General features: G+C 53.3%; 2 protein-coding genes across 3 annotated transcripts in view; one reads left to right on the top strand and one right to left on the bottom strand.

The window, feature by feature from the left end:
* Nucleotides 1-6,281, bottom strand: part of LOC123344727 (dual oxidase 2-like) — a 44,190-nt gene extending 37,909 nt beyond the window's left edge. For both annotated transcript variants that reach the window (XM_044981194.1, XM_044981195.1), the window contains exons 1-2: nt 6,208-6,281; nt 863-973 (exon numbers count right to left, since the gene is read on the bottom strand). In XM_044981194.1, the coding sequence (XP_044837129.1) occupies nt 863-932 (70 nt within the window). In that variant the 5' untranslated portion in view covers nt 933-973; nt 6,208-6,281. The remainder of the gene's footprint in view (nt 1-862; nt 974-6,207) is intronic.
* A 3,120-nt stretch (nt 6,282-9,401) lies between these two features.
* On the top strand, nt 9,402-17,977 carry DUOXA2 (dual oxidase maturation factor 2). The gene is made up of 6 exons (XM_044978944.1): nt 9,402-9,558; nt 10,159-10,216; nt 12,225-12,359; nt 12,950-13,163; nt 14,129-14,343; nt 15,411-17,977. The coding sequence occupies exons 1-6, from the start codon at nt 9,412-9,414 to the stop codon at nt 15,608-15,610; spliced, it is 969 nt and encodes a 322-aa protein (XP_044834879.1). The 5' UTR covers nt 9,402-9,411; the 3' UTR covers nt 15,611-17,977.
* Nucleotides 17,978-23,427: the final 5,450 nt, after the last annotated feature.

The raw sequence follows: 23,427 nt of genomic DNA, 5'->3' as shown, positions 1-23,427 counted from the left end.
CAAACTGACACCAGCGTCTCCTGAGATTTTAAACAAAACATTGAGAGGGGCCCTGGATCGGTGTGCTGGTAGCCCAGCCTGCCAAAGGCAGGGGCGGCTCCAGGCACCAGCACGCCAAGCGCGTGCCTGGGGTGGCAAGCCACGGGGGGCGCTCTGCCGGGAGGCAGGCAGGTTGCCTTCGGCGGCATGCCTGCGGAGGGTCCGCTGGTCCCACGGCTTCGGCGGACCTCCCACAGGCTGCGCCAAATCCACGGAACCAGGGACCTGCCGCAGGCAAGCTGCTGAAGGCAGCCTGCCTGCTGTGCTTGGGGCAGCAAACTACCTAGAGCCGCCCCTGGCCAAAGGGTCGCTAAGGCGGCACCTCACGCTGCCAGCAAGGAGAACATGCTTCCCAGTGGGGCAAGACAACTCCCCCTGCTACACAGGGAACGCTGGATTTCTGTGTCACGGGACTTTTACCTCTCTCAGAGTGAGGGGCCAGACTGCGTCCCAGCCAATCCCCAGGGCTGCGAGTGAACTGAACAGCAAAACAATATTACTGACCAATCAAAGCCCAGGGACCATACAAACGTGTCCCACCCACTGCGTGGGACACGCCAGCATGCCAGTGACAATCACTGTGCAGGCACGCCCACGCAGTACTATTCACAGCACACAATGGAGCCAGGGCATCCACCCCACAGTCACATGCCAGGGCACACCCTTATCTCAGCACCTCTCCTCCCCCAAGACATGTGGCCTTGGGCGGTAGATTCTTTCTAATCAAAGAAGCCCAAACAGAAGTGAGAAAACATGGGGCATTCCAATATGTCAGTAACCACAGATGGGGGTGGGAGGGTGGAAGCAAGGTAATGGTACTTACCCACTGCACTCCACGTCCCGGAGAGGAGCCACCCAACCAAGGCCAGGATCCAAGTCTTAGTCCTGGCCATGACGGTTGTACTTTTCCTGGGAGACCCTCCCACTGATGCCTCTGAAAACAGAGAGGAAAGCAGGTGGATTGGAGCTCCACAAAGAATTTCTAAACCTCAGGAGGCCTTGGTGTCTCACAGAGCGCAGGGGGCCAGAGAATGACACTGTAGCTTGCTGGTTAGAGTACGCACACAGGACGTGGGAGACGCAGGATTCAGTCCCCTGGCTTCAATAAAGTTTGAATTATTTATCCACAGGGGAATGGAGAGACTGAGGCAGCCCCATGTCAGAATATCCCATCACCTAGTGGTTAGGGCACTCAGCTGTGAGATGCTTGTTCAAATCCCTTCTCCCCATCAGGCAGAGGGGGGACATGAACTGGGGGGGTCTCCCACATCCCAGGTGGGTGACTGACCCACTAGGCTAAAAGTTATGAGAGAGATGCTCCTCCTCACATAATATGCCTTGGGTGCTTAACTCCAAAGGGCTTCCCAACCGTGGACCTCTAGGAGGAATGGATGCCTCCCTGCAGCCTAGACTTAAGTACCTATCTCTGAGACAGGGGCGGGACTTAGTATGCACTCCTCTCGCTGGCAGCTCCCATTGGCTAGCTTAGGTGGCTCCCCTAACATGCTAGATTGGAGTCAGTACTTGAAATCATCCTACCAGGTTAACACTTGTTCTGCTTCCTAGTCAGAAATCTTAAGGGTGAAGACCAGCAGTCTGCAAAGGCATCTTGCCTATGTATTTCTATAGTGTTCCTGTCCATAAGGCACAGTTCTGAACAGCAGGTCTGCACAGCGGGGGAAAGAGGTTGCAGCAAATAGCAGTATGGTGGATCTGTTTCCAAAGCTATTTTCACCTGCTCTGTGGAAGGACCCCCTCAATGCACTGCCTCGGCAAGAAGTCACATTGTTTGGATAAACCGTTTTCTGGACATCGTTTCTGACACAGATTACATAATCGTCTTTTCCCACATTCCAGGCCTAAGTGACATTCCAGGTGTATCATGTGTTTTACATAGAGGCTAATGGAACGCATGTATTGCACCTGATTTTTAGAAACCCCTCAACCTGGATCATAATATTATAGGTTCAGTTTTGCATCTGCAGTTAATGATACCTGGAACTTATCTCCTATTATTAGCAGAAGGTACAAATGCTAGCATGTGCACCTCTAATTCCAATGCAGTAGTTTAAGATCTAAATGCTAGCATTTGTGCCTACCTAACCAGATACCATCTCCAGGCCCTCAGTTTGTGTGCAAGAGGAGATACACACTCTAAAACAGAGGTTCTCAAACTGGGAGTCAGGACCACTCAGGGAGTCACAAGATTATTACATGGGGGGTTGCAAGCTATCAACCTCCACCCCAATCCCCGGTTGCCTCCAGCATTTATAATAGTGTTAAATATATTAAAAAGTGTGTTTAATTTATTAGGGGGGGTCACACTCAGAGGCTTGCTATGTGAAAGGGGTTGCCAGTAAAAAAGTTTGAGACCCACTGCTCTAAAACCCATTATTTTTGTTGCCCTTTGAATACACGATGCCATTACAGGCGGTTTGATACACTGTAAACAAATCTTCCTTTACTTATGAGAAATAATACTGTATAAATCTCCTCTCAGCTGATCTCAGATCCATACGTCATCAAGTGTTATTACAAGCAACCACTTCATTAGCTTTTTAAAGAAACTTACATCTTTATGACATATGGATTTAAGATTGAACTGCTACTGAAAGATTCCTCTACCTTGAAAAGCACAGTACACTGAAAACAGAATGGCGACATCCCCTTATGGTTGCAAGCAGTATGGCTATGTATGCATATGGATATGTATTTATCAGTGGACAGAGTAGTTTCTAGAGGAAAGAGTTACAACCAAATTTACAAAAAATTGCCAGCTGGGTGTAACATGAACTCAGATAACTCAAATACAACTAGTGCAGTGAATCCTTACTAGAGCATTATCCAAAGCACCAGTAGAAAGAGACACTCACAAATGGCTACTTCTCACAAGCAGAAAACCACAAATCCAGACTGTAATAGGACCTGGGCTGGTATGAAATTAACAGGAAATTTCCACTCCTGGCCCAGTTTAAAGAAATAGAAGATAAACAGCAGAGAAAGATAGAATATTATGCAAGGAAAATTATTAGAAGATAGCCAACAGCTGGAGTGTCCAGTCATATATTTCTGCAAAGAGAGAGAGAGACTCTAGTCTCTACCACCAAGGCATTTATACAGTGCTCTTCCTGCCATGGTATCAGTCAATGTACTCTCCATTCAGGTCACATGCTTCACCTCTGTACGTAAATGTGAAGCGCTGAGCACATGCCTCAGGGATAGCTAGAGACACTAACAAGCAACTTGCCTTCGTTGAGTTTTTCATTCTTTCCAGGGTAATACTTAGCTCTTATACAGCACTTTTCATCAGTAGATCTCGACTTTATAAAAGAGGTTGTTATTGTTAGCCACATTTTACAGATGTGGAAACTGAGGCACAGTGAGTGGAAGTGACTTGTTTGTGGGTACCCATAAAGTTATTGGCAAAGTCAGGAATAGAGCCCAGATCTCCTACACCCAAGTTCAATGCTCCGTCCTCCATAGCACATGAGCAACTAATGGATTTATGACAGGTTTCAGAGTAGCAGCCGTGTTAGTCTGTAACCGCAAAAAAAACAGGAGTACTTGTGGCACCTTAGAGACTAACAAATTTATTTCAGCATAAGCTTTTGTGGGCTACAGCTCACTTCTTCGGATGCATAGAATGGAACACACAGACAGGAGATATTTATACATACAGAGAACATGAAAAGGTGGAAGTACGCATACCAACAGGAAGAGTCTAATCAATTGAGATGAGCTATCATCAGCAGGAGAAAAAAACTTTTGAAGTGATAATTGAGATTACCCATAGAAGGTGTGAGGAGAACATAGCATAGGGAAATAGATTCAATTAGTGTAATGACCCAACCATTCCCAGTCTCTGTTTAAACCTAAGTTAATTGTATCTAATTTGCATATTAATTCAAGTTTAGCGGTCTATCTTTGAAGTCTGTTTTTGAAGCTTTTTGTTGCAAAATTGCCACCTTCAAGTCTGTGTCTGAGTGGTTAGAGAGGCTGAAGTGTTCTCCCACTGGTTTTTGAATGTTATGATTCCTGATGTCAGATTTGTGTCCATTTATTCTTTTGCATAGAGATTGTCCGGTTTGGCCAATGTACATGGCAGAGGGGCATTGCTGGCACATGATGGCATATATCACGTTGGTAGATGTGTAGGTGAATGAGCCCCTGATGGCGTGTCTGATGTGATTAGGTCCTATGATGGTGTCACTTGAATAGATATGTGGACAGAGCTGGCATCAGGCTTTGTTGCAAGGATAGGTTCCTGGGTTAGTGTTTATGTTGTATGGCATGCAGTTGCTGGTGAGTATGGTGACTGCTGAACTCGAATTAGTATGCAAATTAGATATAATTAACGTAGGTCTAAACAGTCTCAGTTCTGCCCCAGGGGGGAAGGTCACTCACTCTCTGTACCTCAGATCCCTGCTGGTACATTCAAAAAACCAGCTCTGCCCTGTTCAGCAATGGGATTTGATCCTGCTCTTCTGCCCACACCCCACTCTAGCTCTGAGCTTCCCCACTCCATGAAAACACAGAACCCTGGTGCTGCCAGAGCCAAGCCATGGTCCTTGACTCCTGCTAGGAGTCTGGGCATGGGACTCCTTGGTTCCCTTTATATCTCCAGGCCCTTCATAAAATCGTTCAACCCAAAACCACAGGGCTCTAGCAAACACTTCAGCAACTGCACTCCAGATAAGAGTGATGCAAACAAACCCTCAGTGCCAAAGAAGGGCTTCCAGGAGGAATTGGCAAGGACAAGCTCCCTCCACGGCTGAGCTGCTGTGTATTGAAAAGGGAGGACTAGCTCCCCCAAACACTCACCCTGCTGTGTGGGAATCTGGGAGGCTGACGGGGGGCTGCTCACACAAGTACCCCCAGAAAGTCTCTATGCTCAGTTAAGCAGAGCTGCGCAGCACAGGGGATTGGACAGCTCCGGGAAGCTGGTTTCTTAAAAAGATTAAACGCTGCAGAATGCGACTTGTGGCTGCTTTACGCTTCTTCAGCCCCCAAGTTACATTTCCAAGACCCGGCTTCCCCAATGGGTTTAGCAGCGCCCAGTCGATCCGATTGAGCGACAATCCGTCTGGGGCCAGACCGTGCTCAGGGCTGGCTGGCAGGGGATGGGGTGGATGGGATTTCGCCCCGTCTCAGGGCAGGGCAGGACTTGCTGTCCCTGTGCCCGGAGGGGTCTGGGACCCCGGGAGTATGAAGAGAACTAAACCAACGAGGGCTCGGGAGCCCCACAGGGCGGTTCTACGTGCCGAGGAGGCGGATTCCCACCGCCTGGGTCCGGACCGCCTAGCTGCGCGGAAGGGGAGGGACTGGGTATCAGAGAAGCAGAGCCGGCTCCTGGCGAGCCCCGGGGAACAGGCGCTGGGGCCCTGAGCTGACTCCCCGCCTCCCTCTGGCCAGGGCACAGCCAGCAGCTGGGGCGCCCAGCACAGCCCTGCCCGGGGGCAGCTGGCGGAAGCAAAGGGGACAGGATGTGCAGGGGAGGCCAGGGGCCCGCAAAGGGCCAGGGAAAGGAGGCTCCCGTCCCGAGGGGCCTCTGCCCTGAGTCCTGGCCTCGGGCAGGGAAATACAGAGCCAGCCAGCCCCACACGCGGCTCCCCTGGGAGGCTAGAGCCGGGGACTCAGCCCCTCCCCAGAGCAGAGACCCTCCCGCCCAGCCCCTCCATCAGCGCCCTGAGCAAGGGACCGGCCTGGGAGGAAGAAGCGTCCCCGTGGCCAAGATTTAATTGGGGGTGGGGGTGCGCGCCGCCCAGGGCTCCCGGCCTCGGGGGGGGGGACTGTGCCTGGCGCTCCGCATTCGGGCTGGGCACCTCCAAAGCGCAGAGCGACCCGCGCCGGGGAGGGGGGCTGCGCAGCGGCTGTGCCAGGCTCCACCTGCCCTGGCCGGGCCGGCTCCAGGACGGCGGGCGGCTGGCGCAGCCCGGCTCTCCCCAGGGACGCCACCTGCCCGCAGCAGGACCGTCTGCTTCGCACAGCTGGGCTCCCCGCCGGCCCGGCGCCGGCACAGCACCCACGTGTCAACGGACCGGGGGCGCGGCGCCCCCTGGCGGTGTCCTGCGGGCACCGCGCCGCTAGCGCCCGGTCAGACCCTCAGCAGGTGCATCCCGCTGCCCCTCCCGCTCCAGGGCCCCGGCCCCAAGAGGGCAGCACACTCACCTGGACAGCGGGCGCGCCTCGTGTGCGGTGCCGCGCAGCGCTCTCGCCCCGGTGCCTCCTGCCTGGCCGGCTCTGGGCAGAGTGGGGCTGGGAGGCTCCCGCGCCTGGGAGGAAGCGCTGGGGGCGGGGCCCAGCTGCCTCATTTGCATAGACACCTGCCCCCGGAGTGTGGCGGGCACCCCGGGGTGGGGCGGTCACCCCGAGGGGGGAGCGGGCGGGCTATAAGAGAGCAGCCCGCGAGCTACTGCCAGCACTGCTGGACCCTGAGCGCTGCCCTGCCGGACAGGTAAGCGAGGGGCAGGCGCCCATCCTGGGCTGGGGCTCCAGGCAGCAGGGAGATGCTCTCCCGGGCCCCGCCAGGGTATTTCTGCCGGGAGCGGGCTGCAAGGGAGAAGCCAAACATCCCGGGCTGCCGCAGTGCAGGCCGTGGGGACTGGCTGTGTCCCTGCGTGAAGATCCCTGGGGACATGACCCGCAGCCCCTTTGCCTGACCCGCTCCCAGGGGACGTGTGGGTGCAAGGGCCGTGAAGCCAAGTTCGGGCTGGCCCCCCAGGCAGGGCATTGGCCATCCCTGGAGAAGCCCTTGGCGGCCGGGTGGGATTTCATCACTTGTCTGTCCCGTCTGGGGCACCCCAGAGCCAGCTGCACCCGCTTCTAGCCCCCACAGAAATTGCCAAGGGAGAGTTTTCGTAGGACGCTTTTTTCAGGAGAGCTGGGAAACAAACCGGCCAGTCTCCGCGGCGGGATTCGGAGCGAGATGTTGGCTCCGATTCAGTTTTCAACACCCCCTCACCTCAAAATGCCGGGGTTGGGTTTTCATTCCCCTCCCCGCTGGCTCCCCGCCACTTGATTCCTTTTGCCGCTGAATGGGGTAGGATGAACCGTGACAGCCAACTTTGCTTTCTTTTCTTTTCTTTTCTTTTCTCACTCTTAACTTTTCAAAGCCCCTTCACCCTTTGAACGCCGTCAGAGCCGAGTTCACAAGTTTCATTTTTTACACCTCTGCGATTTTCCCCAGCCTTCTGTAAAGTTTCAGGGGAGAAAAAGAAAAAAAGGAAAAACTAACCCCCCCAGGTCTAGAAATCCTGGATCCAGCGCCAGAGGGGGAACCCCGCCCTGGCTAGAATTTTGAAAGTTCAACGAATTTTCCGTTTTCAAAGTGAACTTTTAATCCGGAATGAAGCCAGATGAAAATGGTTGTTCGGCTTTAAAATTTCTCATTGAGAAATAATAATTTAAAAAATTAGAAAGCAACATTTTCCTGTGGGGATTATATATATAAAAAACCCTTTTTCATCAGGAGACATTTTCAGTCCAAATGCAGCGACTTGTAACGGCCGAATAGTTTTATCAGGGGAAATCTCGGCAACTGGGCAGGGGCTGATGTTTTTGAAGGGAGAAAATTACCTCGCATGATGAGGCTGGGGCCGGCGCGTGGGGTCCAGCGCAGATTCCTGCCCAGAGCGGGGCATTTCTGCGCGAACCAGGGAATTCCGGGCTGCCGTTCAATGATCAAAGTTTGATACCCTCTGATCGGCGTATCGGGTTTTTCTCAGCATCTCAGAGCTGCCTGAGCGGCTTTACCAGAACCCGATTCCACAATTCACACTTATCCTGCGAGTTACCCCACTGGAGTCCCAGCTTGAGAACGCGGGTGGGTTCTAAGTTCTAACTCGGGACTTGTCTACACGGGGGAATTGACCGGAAAAGCTCTTGTGGAATAATTGCTCTGAAATAAATGTGATTTTATTCCCGAATAATTACTCCGCTTTGGAAATGCGTTAATTATTCTGGAATAAAGTGATTTCTCCTCCGGAAGAGAGGTTCTACATGGGAGCTATTGTGGCGTAGTTTATTCCACAGTAGCTATTGCGGTCAATTTCTCTGTGTAGACAAACCCTTATAAACACAGGGAGGGATGCCAATCTAGGGCATAGTAAAAACGCTAAATTCCTTTTTATAAAGGCCAGAGTCATTGTCGGTTGTTTATTCGACTGAGTTTAGGTTCCCGTGCTCTGCCCCTTCTATTTTCGGTGAGTTGGAATATTCGGAAACTTTCCCCTTTGGGGCAGAACTGTTCCGGGGTCTTCCCGGGAAGATGAAATGATTTTTGCTGGAAAGTTTCAGCAAAATCAGTTTAGCTATTTGTGAGAAAGAGGAGAGTGACAAACAGCTCGGACTATGCATGAGATAGAAATAACGCTTTTAAAATCTGTCTGTTTTCTAAAGAAATCACATAATCTTAAGAGATAATCAAACTGGACAGAACAGACCCGTCTGCCACGAAAACTGATGGCAAATATGTATCTAAATCTCCTAGGCAGCGTTGGAAAATGCCAACTAATACACCTGTGCTCCAGCCAGTCTGGGTGGAGGCGGGGACTGCTTAGAGCTGGGAACTCCGAGCCAAATCCTGACTCTGCCGATTGCTCCCTCTTTGACCTTGGGCAGCACCTCGCACCCCTTTGGCGCGCATACAGGATTCCTGATCTGACAGGCTGGAACGGGGGGTATTTGCTGCTGGTGGCGATGCCCAGCCCACCAATGGCATTTGAGACCCAGGGCCAGGAAACGGAGCTAATACAAAGCCAGCGTTATAGATGCAGAGCGCAGCCTGCGGCGGGTCTGAGCGCCTGCTCGCCCGGGAGATCGCTCGCTCGCTCCTTCGGGTGCAGTGCAAGGCGCACCGCAAAACACACGTGCCCCGATTCCCGCTGCTGCGGCGCCAGGCAGGTCCCAGCTAGTCCCCGCCGAGCGCGGAGCGGCGGCACTGGCTGCCTGAGTGTCCGGGAATCGAGGGGAAGGGGGCGGCTGAGCAGCGGGGAGCAGAGCGGCGCTGGGTGGGTGCCCGCCCGCCCCAAGAACGGGGCCCTCCGACTAGCGGAGCCTTTGTCCGGCGCGTTTTCTCTGGCCCCGGGCGCGTTCCATCATCTCGGGCACGTGTCCTGGCGCCGCTCGGGAACTCGGAGGCGAGGTCAGCCCAGCCCAGCGCGGGGAAGCCGGGGCCGGGCAGCCGCCCCCGAGCCCCGCACGGAGATGCAGCCGATGGTCCCGGAGCCATCCCAGCCCTCTGCCCAGAGCCTCCCACAGGGCCCGGGCGGATCCCAGGCCCGAGGCGGTGCTTAGACACCCCGGCTCTGGGCACGTCTAAGTCTCTCTTTTCTCTCAGGTTCGCTGCCCTCTGCCCAGCCCCAACCCTGCACGATGACTCTCTTCGACGGCGTCTACCCCTTCTACCCGCAGCCGAGGAAGGCCTACGCCTTCGATGTCAGCTCCATCATCGTCATCGCCCTCTTCCTATCGCTGGGGCTCAGCTTCCTGCTCATCCTGCCGGGGATCCGGGGCCGAGCGGTGAGTGCCCCAGCCGCCCCCCGACAGACCGAGAGCGCTGACCTGCCACACCTAGTCCAGGCAGGCCCTGGCACCCCCCAGAGCTCTGCCAGGGCATCCCAGCCCTGCCCCACAGCGCCCTGCTAGTCCTGCACTATAGCCCTGCCCTCTGCTCTGCCAGGGCACCCCAGCCCGTCCTGCACTATAGCCCTGCCCTCTGCTCTGCCAGGGCACCCCAGCCCGTCCTGCACTATAGCCCTGCCCCCCAACTCTGCCAGGGCAAAACAGCCCTACCCCACAGCCCCCTGCTAGTCCAATTCTGGGCTTCCCCCACCTCTGTATTTGCCCTTCCCCTATGATAGGCTGCACCTCCTGCTACTTTCTGTAAGTCCAATGATATTATTGTTTATTTCTATTACAGTAGAGCCTAGAAGCCCTGATCAGGATTGGTGCGAGGTGCTGCACCAACATGTGCAGAGCCTCTCTCCCTGTCCCAGAGAACTCGTCTCATACTAGCTTTGCACCTTTTAAGTGGTTTTGTTACATTCACTGACCCAGAGAACTGAGGACCTGTTGGGCCACTCCTTACAGCTGACCCCCCTTCCATCTCTCTCCTCACAGAGGCTGTATTGGCTACTCCGGGTTATCCTGAGCCTTTTCATTGGAGTGGTGATTGTTGGTAAGTGCTCCCTCGAACTAGCTAGTGACACATGGGGCTGTATTCCCAGAGGAGGGGCACTTCCTGGTAGGGAAGCTTTGGATGTGTGCACAGGAAGCATGGACTAGTGGTTAGAGCACAGGATATCTGGGTTCTATTCCCAACTCTGACTCAATCTTCCTGTGTGACCTGGACAAGTCACTTAACCTGTCTGGGTCTCAGTTTCCCCATCTCTATAATGGGCTTGATAGTATTTTAATGAACGCATGGCCATCTAGGAATGCTGTGACTGTCACTATTCTGCTCCCTGTGGCCACTCAGAGCTTCTCAGGGAACAGAAATCAAATCCCTCTGTGCCAAAACACTCAGCCCCTTATATGATCTACAGGAGAATGGCTGTGAGCAGGAGGGAGGCCTCTGATGCACAGCTGAACAGTTCTGGTGCCAGCCAGTAGAGGGCAGTGGTGCGTGCACACATACATGCACATACTATGGTATTTGCCCCTCTCACAGAGGTGCTGCGTGTGGCTGAATCCGTGTTTGTAAAGCACACTGGGACCCTTAGAAGGCAGCTGCTGGAGAGATGCTGAGTGTTGTTACAACTGGCAGCACCCAGTAGCCCTAGGGATCAGTTTCTGCCATTTTTGCAGGCTGCTCCCTGAGTCCAAGTGACACAGGAGCGCTCTGAGGAAATGCAGAAGACTGGCTCTCAGAGAAGGGGCGAGAGGCAGCAGGCACAGCCCCCATCCCCTTCTGTGGGAATGAGTCCACCCTCCCTGAGGCACTTGAGAGCCGCCACATGCTGCTCTCAGCATAACGAGACGGCCAAGTGCTGCTTGGGCACACAAGAATAATGAATCGTTTTCAGAGCTGAAGCCAAGAATTTCTCTGTCTGGCACCACCCGGAAGCCCAGTTTGGATTTCCTAGATAGATACTCTGGCTCTGTGAACCCCCCAGCAAATCCTGGGGGGGAGGGTCCTGAGTACTCAGGGATCATACCATTTTGCAAGCCCCAGTCCTTCTGGACTGCAGCGTGCCTACAGCAAGATCTCAGTTTGCCCTAGGGGCATTTCCTCCGAATTCTCCCCCTGGGTGAAAGGAACAGGTCTGGGTTTGTGCCTCCACAGCAGAAGCAGGAGGTTCAGCCCCTGAGCCTTGCAGGGAGCTCAGGCAGCTGCTGAAGGCCCCCTGTTGCAGGCCACCCCAGCTCTGGTTCCCCCATTCCCTGGCAGTGCAGTGTCATTGGAGCTGGGGTGCTGAGAACTCTAGGGTCTGTGCCTGCCCCTCCACCGCCCCCTTTGAGGCCTGTTCTCCAGGGGTCTTAGGTTGCATGAACTAGACATGCCGCATGGGCTGGAGGGGCAACAATTTGATGCATCCCCTCTGCCCCACTCCTTCTTCACACATAGACTCCCAGACCTCCGAGCGTCTCCCCCTGGGGGGAGGGGTTGGGGAAGAGCATTCTGGCCCTGTGGACTGAACCTGCCTGAGACAGGGAGGCTGTGCAGGCTCCATCTTTAGAGCTTGAAAATCTGAAAGGATCAAGGATGAATAAATGGTTTGTTTTAAAAGGGGGCAGCTCAGCAAACAAGGGGGGCAGCACAGGGCAGCTGAGCACCCAATTTGGGGCTCCTAGGCCTGTGCTCTATCCACTAGGCCACACATCCACTGCTTTGCACCACTGCCAGTGAGTGGCTTCCCAGGTCCTGCTGGAACATGCCCTAGTCAAGGTGACCCTTTGGATCCAAGATGTGAAGGCTCCTCTCTGCTTCTATTTGCCATAGAGCCAGGCAGTCCTGCCTGGAGGGATCCCAGACTGGGCTAGGTGTGAGCCTAAAGAGCTTATTTCAGTAGTGAGAAGCCAGTCAGGGACTTTTGGAGCTTGGCTGGCCTCTGTCTTTGAACAGATGATTGCGCAGAGTCCATCCCTACAAACCCAGACTCTGCCCACAGTTGGTAATCATGAGGGCAGCAGCGCCTGGTGCCAGCCCCTGACTAACTTCACCCACAATTCCTCTCCCCTCCCAGCTGTGCAGTTCACCGGGGACTGGGAGTCGGGCCAGGTGACAGCGAACACTTCCTACAAATCCTTCAGCCGCACCATGGTGAACGCTGACATTGGCCTGCACATCGGCTTAGGGGGAGTCAACGTCACGCTAGTAGGTGAGTGCAACGCTGAGATGCATCAGCCAGTGAGACGCGGCTCATGTGCACAGCACGTGGGGATCTCTCCCCAACCCTGACTTTGCACATCGTAGCATGAGCTGTTGGCCACTCACTTGGTTGTAAGGCCACCAACTCCACTACCAGCCGCAGGGGCCCCGTATATCTCCTCTGGCTCCCAGTGCATGCTGGGTACCAGTCTGTTTTCTGGGCCACATAGATCCTGGGGCGGGGCGGGGAGGAACTGCCTGTAACATGCAGTCCAGTCTCTGGTTGGGGAGAGTGCAGTTGCTCACCACCTGGTCAATACTGTCTGATTTCTGGATTCTGGGCCACATCCATGACACACAACCCACCAGAACTGGTCAGCCTGGGAAGAGCTGGAAAGGGGAGACAATGGGGCTTCTCATCTTTCTGGGGTGACTACCCCAAGGCAGGCTGGTGGCATGAAGGGGCAGTAAGCTCAGCAATAGCTCTGCCCTTGAGGTAACTAACTGGCCCCTCAGTTACTGCTCGGCCCCCTGGATCCCCACACACTGCGGAATCTCTGTTCTGCCCCAAGGCTAACGAGACGCTTCCCTTTCCTGCAGGGAACCCAGTGATTCAGATCAATGAAACCATCAACTACAACGAGCACTTTGCCTGGCGCTTTGGAGTAAACTATGACCAAATCTACAAGGAAGGCCTGGCGAAGGGGCTGCCAAGCCCCATCCTGTACGTGGCAGAGAAGTTCAGCCAGCAGAGCCCCTGCGGCGTGCACAGCCAGTACAGGATCTCCGGCCACTACGCATCAGCAACTCTCTGGTGAGCCTCCTCCTTCTTCACAGGGAGCCGGATGGTCTCCCTTCCTGCGGGGAGCAGACTGTGCATCCTGGGTTTGGCCCAGGCCTGCCCCAAGTGAAATGGGTTTGCTAGCAAAGCCTGCTGTGCTGGGAGACTCCTCTGGAAAGCCAGCACTGGACTCCCATTCCCTAGGAGCAGACATGGCCTGCAGCGGTGCCTGCCTCCCCCAACCCCCGCTGCAATGGGGTCTACACAAGTCAGCCCATTCACAATAACCATACAGCAGCCAAGTCAGTCTGTAGCAGAAACCAGGCCCTGGGGGTCACAGGTGTAGGTCCAGGGGGCTAGAGAGTGCTCAGCATTGCTGAGGATCAGGCAGGTGCCTAAATATGGATGGAGGAGTCTGACTTTAGGCTCCTGTTTTTAAAAATCTTGGCCCCTGGTGCCTACGTCCAGGGAGCACGAGTGGATGGAGAGACTGCGGGTGAACGCCACTGGGGCTGGACAGACGGTCGAGACTGGAAATACGGTCCCTCCGATCTGACTTGGAACCTTCCTTTGACTTGGAGTTGAGGGTTGGAGCCCACCCTCTCTGGGCGCAGGGGGCTGAATTTGCTGCCTCTTCCCTTAGCCTGCCCCTGGCATGGCTTTCAGCACCTCCTGGCCCTTTGCAGAACTACGGAAAAAAGCTGCCCCACCCCCAACAAAGGAACAGCCATGTCCCACATGGGTCTGTCCATGGGTACCGCCCCTCTGTCTTGGTCCATGGAAGCTAGGAGGGGCATCCAGTACACTGTGCTGGCAGTGCCTGGGGGAAGCCCAGGAACAGCCTGGAGCTCATAGACCAGCCTGGAGGTGAGTGTTCAGGGAGTGAGGGGGTAACAAGGCCGGAGCTTGCCCAGCGGTCAGTTTGGTGCCAAGACAGTGGCCCGTTCCAGCGGCTGTGTGTGGGTCTTATCATTTTGTGGCCTTTCTGTTCCCACCAGGGTGGCATTTTGTGCTTGGCTCATTTCCAACATGCTGTTCTCCATGCCAGTCCTTGTCTACGGGGGCTACATGATCCTGGTCACTGGGGCCTTCATGATCTTCTCGCTGCTCTCCTTCTCCACGGTCAGGAACTCCCCCATGTGTGCCATCCAGTTCGGTCCCGCCTCCTTGCAGACCGTCTATGGGGCATCCTTCTGGCTCACACTTGCAACAGGTAGGCATCACACTTGCTTTGTTTGTAACATGGTTCCAGGGAAGACCAGGTGACTGAGGAGGAGGCAGATTTGCTCTGTGCACCTGCTGCTTCTTGTCCAGTTCTAAGTCCCTCACAGCCAACCCGTGACGGTCAGAGCCATCAGCTATGAACCTGGCCTTGTTGTTCCATGCTCTGCAGCTCCCCCTGGGGCTGATGCAATGCCCGTGCTCCCACGGAACACAGGAGCTTGTGTTTTTTCATTGGACGTTTGATTGTGATTGACATTTCTGAAAATGTTTTGGTAGAAATTATTAGTTTTGGGTAAAAAGTTTTGGCATTTGGAAAAATTAAAAAAAAACTCATTTTTTTAACTGAAAACGTTTTTTTTTTAAACTTTTTTTTCTTAAATTAAAAAAAAAATCACAGGAAATTTAAATATCAAAAGGAAAAAATATTAAAATTTTCCACAAAAACCCCCTGCCATTCTCCAGACAGCTCTGCTGAGCAGGCTGTATCCGCAGCTGATGGAACTCAGCTCTGAATCGCTAACACCCAGCTAGCCTGGTCTCTGGTGCTTTTTGGAGGAACAGGCCTCATGCTCAACAAAACGTACCAGTTCCTTTGCACAGTGAAAAGCATCGCTCCCGGCAGGGGGGTGGATTGGGCTGGCAGGTCACTGTGGGACTTTTTCAGTAGATTGTGGGGTTTGTATGCGCTTAATGGCCGGAGTGGTAAGAATTCCCACAGTCTATGTATGTTTCCCAAAACGTCCAGCTGATGGCGCTGCAGGGTGTGGCATGGGATTTGAAAGGGGGGCAGAGCACAGCAGCCCATGGTGCCGTCACTGCAGTGAGAGGTGGAAGGTGGTGTGATAGTTCCCCATTTGGAGGCCGTTCCCTTTTGCCTGTCAGAGTACACACAGGGGGCATCAGCTGGGTGGAAGCTGGGATGTGTCCCAGGCTGGTAGCCGGATGTGATATGTCACCCTGCGGGAGGGATATGCTGCTCCCAAGGGACCCTCCTTGTGTGAAAGGTGCACAGTAGGGGAGTTTGCTGAGTGTGTGTGCGTTGCTTGTGTCTTCCAGGTCTGCTGTGTTTCCTGATTGGGGTGGTAGTGGTTGTGCTACACTACCTCCAACCTAAGGTACTGAAAGCCTTCTTTGATCTGAGCGAGGACGAAGAGGAAGGGGATGCGATGCTGGGGGAAGCGTATGGCAACCCCCACTTCCGGGCAAGCAAAAAGAATCCTTATGACAACTTTGCACTGACCATCGAGGCGGTCTAGAGGAAGCTCCTCCTCCCTCTCTAGTTGGACCCTAAGCACAAGGGACCGGAGCACTAAGGAGTCCAGATCCTTCTCCGCCTCTCCGCCGAGATCAAACTCGCATGTCCTGCTGGCACCTGAGAAATCAGCAAGCGCTTTGCCATGCTCTGCTGGGCCGAGAATCCTCCAAGTTCGTCTCCTCTCCAGCGATCTCCAGAGAAAGGGAAGGCGCTGCCTCGGAGCCAGCAGGGACTCAGCACATGGGTTGTGCTGCATAGTCGCGCTGCTCAAATGGGATCCCAGGGGCCATTTCTGCTTGCACTTCCACACCATTTCTGGAGTCAGGTCAAAACCCTCCCTTCTCCCACTGGACTCACATCTGGCTACAGATGTTGAACCCACGAGTAGGGGGAATGGAATCTCGCATGGAGGGGCTGTGACACCCACATACAATAAGAATGTGAGACACACTCGGATCCTGCAGGCGGGACTGAAATGCTACTGGCATCCAGTATTCTACGTAACAGACTGAAAAGGCCAAACCCAATATGAAGAATATTGAAGCTCTTTAGTATGTTCAATGAGCAACTCTGGGCAGGGGTCGGGGGTGGGGGTAGATCGCAAAGAACAACAATCAAGCCATGCAATGAGGATCCCTAATGAGCTGCCTCCTGGTGTAGTCCCGCTGGTCAGCACTGCACCTCTCTCTCTGTTAGGGAGGGCAGCTGGAATATTGGCATGACAAGACAGCAGGGGAGCGTTGCACTAAAGCACTGCCAGCAACCACAGGTATAGGTACAGCAAGGGCGTAGAAGTACCTTCATAGGGAGCAAGCGTTGCAGACTAAAGGGCTCTAATCTAGCAGCGAAAGGCAGCACAAGAATCAATGGCCAGAGGTTAAAGCCAGCCAAATTCAAAGTGGAGAGAAGGCCCCAGTTGTTCACAGTGAGGGAGCTTAACGACTGGCACAAACTCCCAAGGCAGGGGTGGATTCTCCATCTCTGGAAGTTTTCAAGTTCCAGCTGGCATCTTTCTGGGCCTCACAGCCTTTAAGGCCAGAAGGGACCATCACAGCCTCCTGCATGTTACAGACCACAGAACCTCCCCCACCCACTCTGGCAAAAGGCCCATAACACAAGTTATGAGGCTCAATATAGGGGCAACGGGGGTGAAGTTCTCTGGCCCGGGCCATACAGGAAGGTTACATTAGATGACTGAATGGTCCATTCTGGCCTTAAAAACCATGTATCCCTGCCTGCTTGAGCAGCCACATGGGGTAGGCGCTGTATGCTGCCTGTAGCTAATAGCACAGCCATGGGCCTAATCCACTTGCTGGAACAAGGGCTTAGGGAGGTTTCACTTTAAAAAGAGATGCATTGGGTGGGTACAAAGCTGAATGACTCCTAAAGCCATGGATTCAGTCCCACGTACCAGTCACACCCCAGGTCCCATGGCTTTGCTGGCACCTGAGCCAGCCAGTCCTCTGTCTTAGGCCAGCCCACCCTCATGTTCCTCCTGTAGCTCTCAAACCCTAGGGGCCACACCTGGGGCCCTGCCCCTTGGACATCTAGCTCTCTGTTCCCCCGGGGAGGCAGCACTTGGGCTCACCATCACCTACTGCTTCCAGAGACCCTCCTGTCACCTCCCTGGTGCTGAGAGTCACCACCCCGGGCCCAGCTTTCTGAGCCCTCTGTAAATCTCCCTGTGGTCAGCCAAGCCCCTTGCAAGTGGTTCCAGGAATATGCTGGGGCAGAGGATTTGTGGGGTAAGTGCCCACAGGCAGGCGAGCTCTACAAAGGAGACACTAAGGCTGAGCGTGGGGCCCACAGGCAGGTGGTCACATGGCAGCACCTGACTGTCTGACAGTGGGCAGGCGGTGGGGGACCGTGCCCTGGCGTCGCATGTCTGGTGGGCTAAGAGCAGGAATGCAGGTGTGGGGAATGGGCCTGTGCGCAGACTGCCATGCCATTGTGGGGACTGGCTTCCAAAGGGAATCTTCTCGCAGAGCCCGGTTCTGTGAGGTGCTGAGTAGCTCTCCAGCTGGAGGCGCACGCACCAGTCCTAGAGCTGCACAAAAGGAAAGCAGCATGTTTGAAGCAGCCTGGCTCCCTTTGCTAAACCTGGGCCTGACCGCACGTGAGCTGTGACCCAGCACCCATTGCCAGCGCTGCGGTGTGCAGCCGCTCAGGGGATTGGGCGACTCTCTGTACTGAGTTGGTCCTGAGAGCGGGCGTCACATCAAACTGAGACTCCATTGTCTCTTGGCTGGCTCCCCTCGGCTAGGCTGACCTCTGTTTATCCAACATTCCCTGCTGCATTTCAGCATCTGTGCACATGTGATTTGTGATGTGTCTGGGTGAGTTTTGGAGTTTGTGTATTTATGCTAAGAACACCGTAATAAAAACAATAGAAGTGTAGCAACATGCAGGCTCCTGACCTTTTCTGACTGGCTGGGCCAGCTCCCAGGGGCGATTCACACAGTGGGATCTGAGCCTGCGAGGGGCTGCTCGCTCCTGTCTTTTCCACTCCCTCAATAGTGCCTCAAAGCAGCCTCCCAGCAAGTGTCAAATGACACGTTTTGAAGCAGGGATGTGAGCGTAGCATGGATTTATATAGAGGCAATATGATATTGTCTGTCTTATTCTCTATTCCTTTCTTAATGATTCCCAACATTCTGTTAGTCCAAAAAACAAAACAAAAAAAAACCTGCCACTGCTCATTGAGTGGATGTTTTCAGAGAACTAGCCACAATGACTCCAAGATTATTTTTTTTTTTTTGGAGTGGTAACAACTAATTTAGACCTCCATCTTTTTATATATACAATTGGGATTATGTTTTCCAGTGTGCATTACTTTGCATTTATCAAACATATCCCATGTTTGGTATGCTTTTCAAAGCACTGATTGCTTGTCCTTACCCTTGCCATCTCTGCTTGGGTTTTTGCATTTACTCAATTGTTCTGACCACTTAGAAAGAACCAGTAAAAATAATTCTATGACAAAATTGCTGATTGGAGGTGGGGTGGCATTGCTGAGCAGCAGATCTCTGTCAGGCTTGAAGGCAATTCTGTATCCAGTTTCTACACTTGGTCAGAAAGTGCTGCCCATGTGCAACAAAATGGTACAGCATAAAACAACGGAGTGCAAATGTTGTAAGCAAGCTCATAAATTAAATAACATCCACTATGAAAGAAAATCCATGTGCATTATAGCACACATTTATTGCACAACCCTACTAGATAACAGCTGCAATCCATGTTCAGTTACTGAAGTCTCTGCCTCAGAGATTTTACCCAGAGAGATTTTAGCTACAACTGTACAGAGGGACAAAATGAGGTTGGAGAACTAACTGTTTGCACTTAAGCCATCGTTGTGTCAAACTAGAATTATTTGGGATTCCAATCCCAAATTACTTTTACTGTGGCTTAATAGGAAGAGGACACACCCATTATTCTTGTAAACTAGAACATATGGTACACAAGAGATATGAAATAACAAGCCTCATATTTATGCATGTGGCTGGGGCACTGTGGGCAAACAATCCTACTTCCAATACAGCTCACATATCATCTGGGCATGGTTACTAAGCTTCTCCAAGCCTAGTGTGAATTCAGCTCCAGAGACATTTTGCGTAACTAGTTCCCAGCAGAAGAAACTGCCAGCTTCACAACAGCCAGTGGTGGAGTCAGAATGAGAAGCCTGGAAGTAGCTAGTAATTAGTAGCAGTTAATAAGTATTTAATAACTTAAAAGCCTTAGAGCCAAACTGAACAGAGAACTACATTCTAACCAACAAATCAAAACCTGCAGGAAATGGTGGCTTTAAAGCCATTTGGCATTGGGAAGTTACAGGCAAGGTTTGGAAGTAAATGTATGCTAATAGAGTCATTATGGGCTATATTGGCTCCAAACGGCTGAAAAGTCAATCACCTGGAATAACTATCACAAGGTTCCATGGGAGAGAGATGTGTGAGGAGATGAGCCCTCACTGCTACCCTAAATAGCACCAGAAACCAAAGCACTCCTCCCTCCCTCCCCCCCCCCCCCAGCCCACCTTCAATTCTGGAATAAGGGAAGTATAAGCCACACCTTCTCCATCCTTGTGCAGGCCTCAGTGCTCGCCCAGGGATAAATCAGGCCCTCAGTCACTCTGTTGACGAGGGTGCTAAAGGAGTTGGCAGATCTGAGTGAAAACTCACGGTGATCAAGGGAGGCCCCAGATGACTGGAAAAAGGCTAATGTAGTGCCCATCTTTAAAAAAAGGGAAGGAGGAGGATCCGGAGAACTACAGGCCAGTCAGCCTCACCTCAGTCCCTGGAAAAATCATGGAGCAGGTCCTCAAGGAATCAATTCTGAAGCACTTGGAGGAGAGGAAAGTGATCAGGAACAGTTGGGGATTGGTCCTGCTTTGAGCAGGGGGTGGGACTAGATGACCTCCTGAGGTCCCTTCCAATCCTGATATTCTATGATTCTATGATTCTAAAGCACTTAAGTGAGTTAGGAGCACAAGTCCCACCGAATGTCAACCCAGGGGCTGCTCTAATTGCACCAGGAGGCCCTCAGCAGACCCAGAATTCAGAGGCTGCAAGGTGGTAGAAAGCCTGAGGAGAACAGAATCTAGTCCTCAATCTCTGAGGCCCAGATCAAAGGTATTTAGGCTCCCCACTTCCACTGAAATCACTGGAAACTAGGCACGTAAATGCCTTGGAGGATCTGGACCCAAGTCATAAGCCCACAATGCCTCTACTTCTTGTCACTTAAACTCAGCTTTCCCATCTGAAAAATGGGTATCATCCTACCTGAGGCTGTGGGAATCTGACATCTGGCACATTCGGGGGACATTGCGTATGGCAAAAATCTTTATCGGGCAGGGGAGCTGCAGCTCAGGGATTACATGATGAGTCAAGACATGAGTCAAGATACAGTTCCTGGTATCAAAGGCTGTGAACAGACATGGTGACATCATGATTGACACCTCTCCAGCAGCCGTAGCTAGGAGTGGATCAATTACTAACAATAACATCATCCTCTCCACGCTGTATTGCCCTGATATCTGTGTTATCTACCCAGAGCTGATAGGTGCTGCCTGATTCACTGCCAGCCACTTCCTTTTAGCTGGGATTGCGCTCTATGCTTCCTTGTAGAGGTTGGACGCAGAGCCCAAGATCCACAACTGTTCCAAGAATAACGCTGGATTTGTTTAAGAAAGGGTGGCATGTCACGTCCTGAGATCTGTGTTATCTACCCAGAGCTGATAGGCGCTGCCTGATTCACTGCCAGGCGCTTCCTTTTAGCTGGGATTGTGCAGTATGCTTCCTTGTAGAGGTCGGACACAGAGGCCAAGAACCATACACCATGACTGTTCCAGGAATGATGCTGGATTTGTTTATGCAAACATGGCAGCAACAACACTGAAGCTGAATGGTGATTGTGGGGAGCTAACATCTAACATGCAGAAAAGTGTGTGGAGGTTCATGGGCTGTTAAGTTACAGCCCAATGTCTTAAAGACAAGCTCATTACATGAGTGAGATGGTAACAGATCCAGACTGTACTTAAGAACATGTCTGAGATAGAATCATAGGGTTGGAAGGGACCTTAGGAGGTCATCTGGTCCCACCCCCTGCTCAAAGCAGGACCAATCCCCAGACAGATTTTTACCCAGTTCTCTAAATGGCTCCCTCAAGGAGGCAATTCACAGCTCTGGGCTTATCAGGCTAATGCTCAAGCCACTGAGCTATCCCTCCCCCCTGATGAAAGCCTGACTCTGGCACTGATTAGCAGATGGCATCCTCTGTGGAAATGCCAGTTACTGCTGGAGTGCCCACGTATGCCTGCACCCATGGGCTGAGCCAGGAGCTCCCTTGCCCTGTTGTGAGGAAGAGAGGTGCTGTACAGCACTATGTGTGGCGAAGCAGAGAGCCCTGTATTAAGGCTGGCTAATACTTTCCAATATAAAAATTCTTGGGATGGTTTCTTTCAAGAGTACTTGCATGTCCCTGGGCTGTAGCAGGACTTGAGCTCTGGCTAAGGAACAGTCTTGGGGTCAAGGAGGTGCCTTTTCCTGGCCTCATCCACCCTGCTCTGAGTTATACACTGTTGAGACACCATCTCCCATCTATGGGTCGCTTGGTTTCAACAGCGTGCCCCATAGCCTCAACATTCTCCAGCCCTGGGCATGCACCAGCCTGGTGTCTCACTTCAGCCTGGCACACAGACCTCAACCACCAGCCAGACTGCATCCATCTCCTTCGGCTTTCCCCTGCAGGGCCGCCCGGGAAGGGGGGGGGGGCGCAAGTGGGGCAATTTGCCCCAGGCCCCGCAGGGGCCCCCACAAGAGTTTTTCGGGGCCCCTGGAGTGGGGTCCTTTACTCGCTCCAGGGGCCCTGGAAAACTCTCGCAGGGCCCAGGCCCCCAGAGCTTCTTCCGCTCGGGGTCTTTGGGGGCAGAAGGACCCCCCACCACCGAATTACCACCGAAGACCCATCACTTCGGCGGCAGGTCCCACTTCGGCGGTAATTCGGCGGCAGGGGGCCCCCACTGCGGGTCTTCGGGGCACTTCAGCAGCGGGTCCCAAAGCAGAAGGACCCCCCCACCGCCAAATTACCGCCAAAGCGGGGGCCCCTGCCGCCAAAGACCCCAGGCCCCCTGAATCCTCTGGGCGGCCCTGTTCCCCTGTGGGCTAGGGGACAGGCACTGTGCTGGGACCCAGGAGCCCATGAGCCCTAGACTGTCATTCTACAGACTGGGGCTAAGACTTCTGGCAAGGTTAGTTCTGTGGTTTGCGTGGGCGCAGCCTGTACGGACTGCTCAGGGCTCAAAGCCTGATAATGCAGGTCATGAACTGACTGTTTACTGGAAGTGACTTTTGCCTTTTTCACCCCTAGGAAATGGCATTAAAAAACCATAACTGAGGTTGCAGAATCAACTACCTGACAGTTGGAAAATGCCAATTTTAACCTTGCTTCTGCAGCCTTAATTCATCCCCCTTGTGCCTCTGCATCCCCCACCCAGTCTTTAATCACATGACCACATGCTCTAACCCTGCCTCACTCCGCGAGAAGAGTCTGACGTGACAGGGCAGAGGTTGGGTGGGTGCACACCGGCCTATGGTGGGTGCACTTTGCTGCTGTTCAGCAAACTAATTAATAATGTTTACATGGAATAATAGTTCCCCATAAACCTGGGCTGCAGCCCTGCGGCCTAGCATAGGTCGCGTACTCCTTCTGCCCAAGTGCCCATCTTTGGAGGGGAATTTGGGATCTAATCTCAGGTCTATCCCTGTAAGGAGGGACAGGCGGCAGGTCTGAGCAGGCAGTGGCTGCCCCTGGTCACAGAAACGCTGGGAGTCACGTAAGCCACCACCAAAGCCGGGGAAAGCAGAGGGCACCACTCCATTTGGGACGGTGGACAAACGGCTGCACCGTTTGCCAGCAGGTGCTAAGCTGAGAGAGCAGCTGAGCAGGGCAGCACGCTGCCAGCACACCCCCTGGTGGCGGAATGCAGACTAGTGCCATATGACTTGCAGCACTCATCTAAGAGCTGCAGAGCCACAAGGGGTGTTGCGTTGGGGGAGCAGGGTGGGACGACAGGGTCTCCAATGCACTAGTACCATGCCACAACACAACTTCCTGAGACAGCCCCAGCCCCAGCCCCTCCCGTGGTTACCAGGTGAGGAGCTAGGTAGCCTTCTCTCTTCCTTTCTCTCCATCCCCTCCTGGCCGCAGGCAGGGAACCAGAGCCCTGTGCACTCCCTACAGCAGGGAAGGGTCGCTCCTACACCTCTTGCTGGGGGATCCCCACTTACAGATCAGAGGGGCCCAACTTTTCTGTAGCTTTCC

The sequence above is a fragment of the Mauremys mutica genome, chromosome 11 (assembly GCF_020497125.1).
Source record: "Mauremys mutica isolate MM-2020 ecotype Southern chromosome 11, ASM2049712v1, whole genome shotgun sequence".
Classification (NCBI taxonomy): Eukaryota; Metazoa; Chordata; order Testudines; family Geoemydidae; genus Mauremys; species Mauremys mutica.
Note: the sequence above shows the minus strand (reverse complement) of the source record. Positions and strands in the feature narration are given on the sequence as shown.

Excerpts from the sequence above, each read along its gene's own strand:
- DUOXA2 (XM_044978944.1), top strand. The coding sequence starts at position 9,412 with ATGACTCTCTTCGACGGCGTCTACCCCTTCTACCCGCAGCCGAGGAAG. Across the intron at positions 12,360-12,949 it reads AGTCAACGTCACGCTAGTAG|GGAACCCAGTGATTCAGATC; the intron begins GTGAGTGCAACG and ends CCTTTCCTGCAG. Across the intron at positions 14,344-15,410 it reads CTGGCTCACACTTGCAACAG|GTCTGCTGTGTTTCCTGATT; the intron begins GTAGGCATCACA and ends TGTGTCTTCCAG.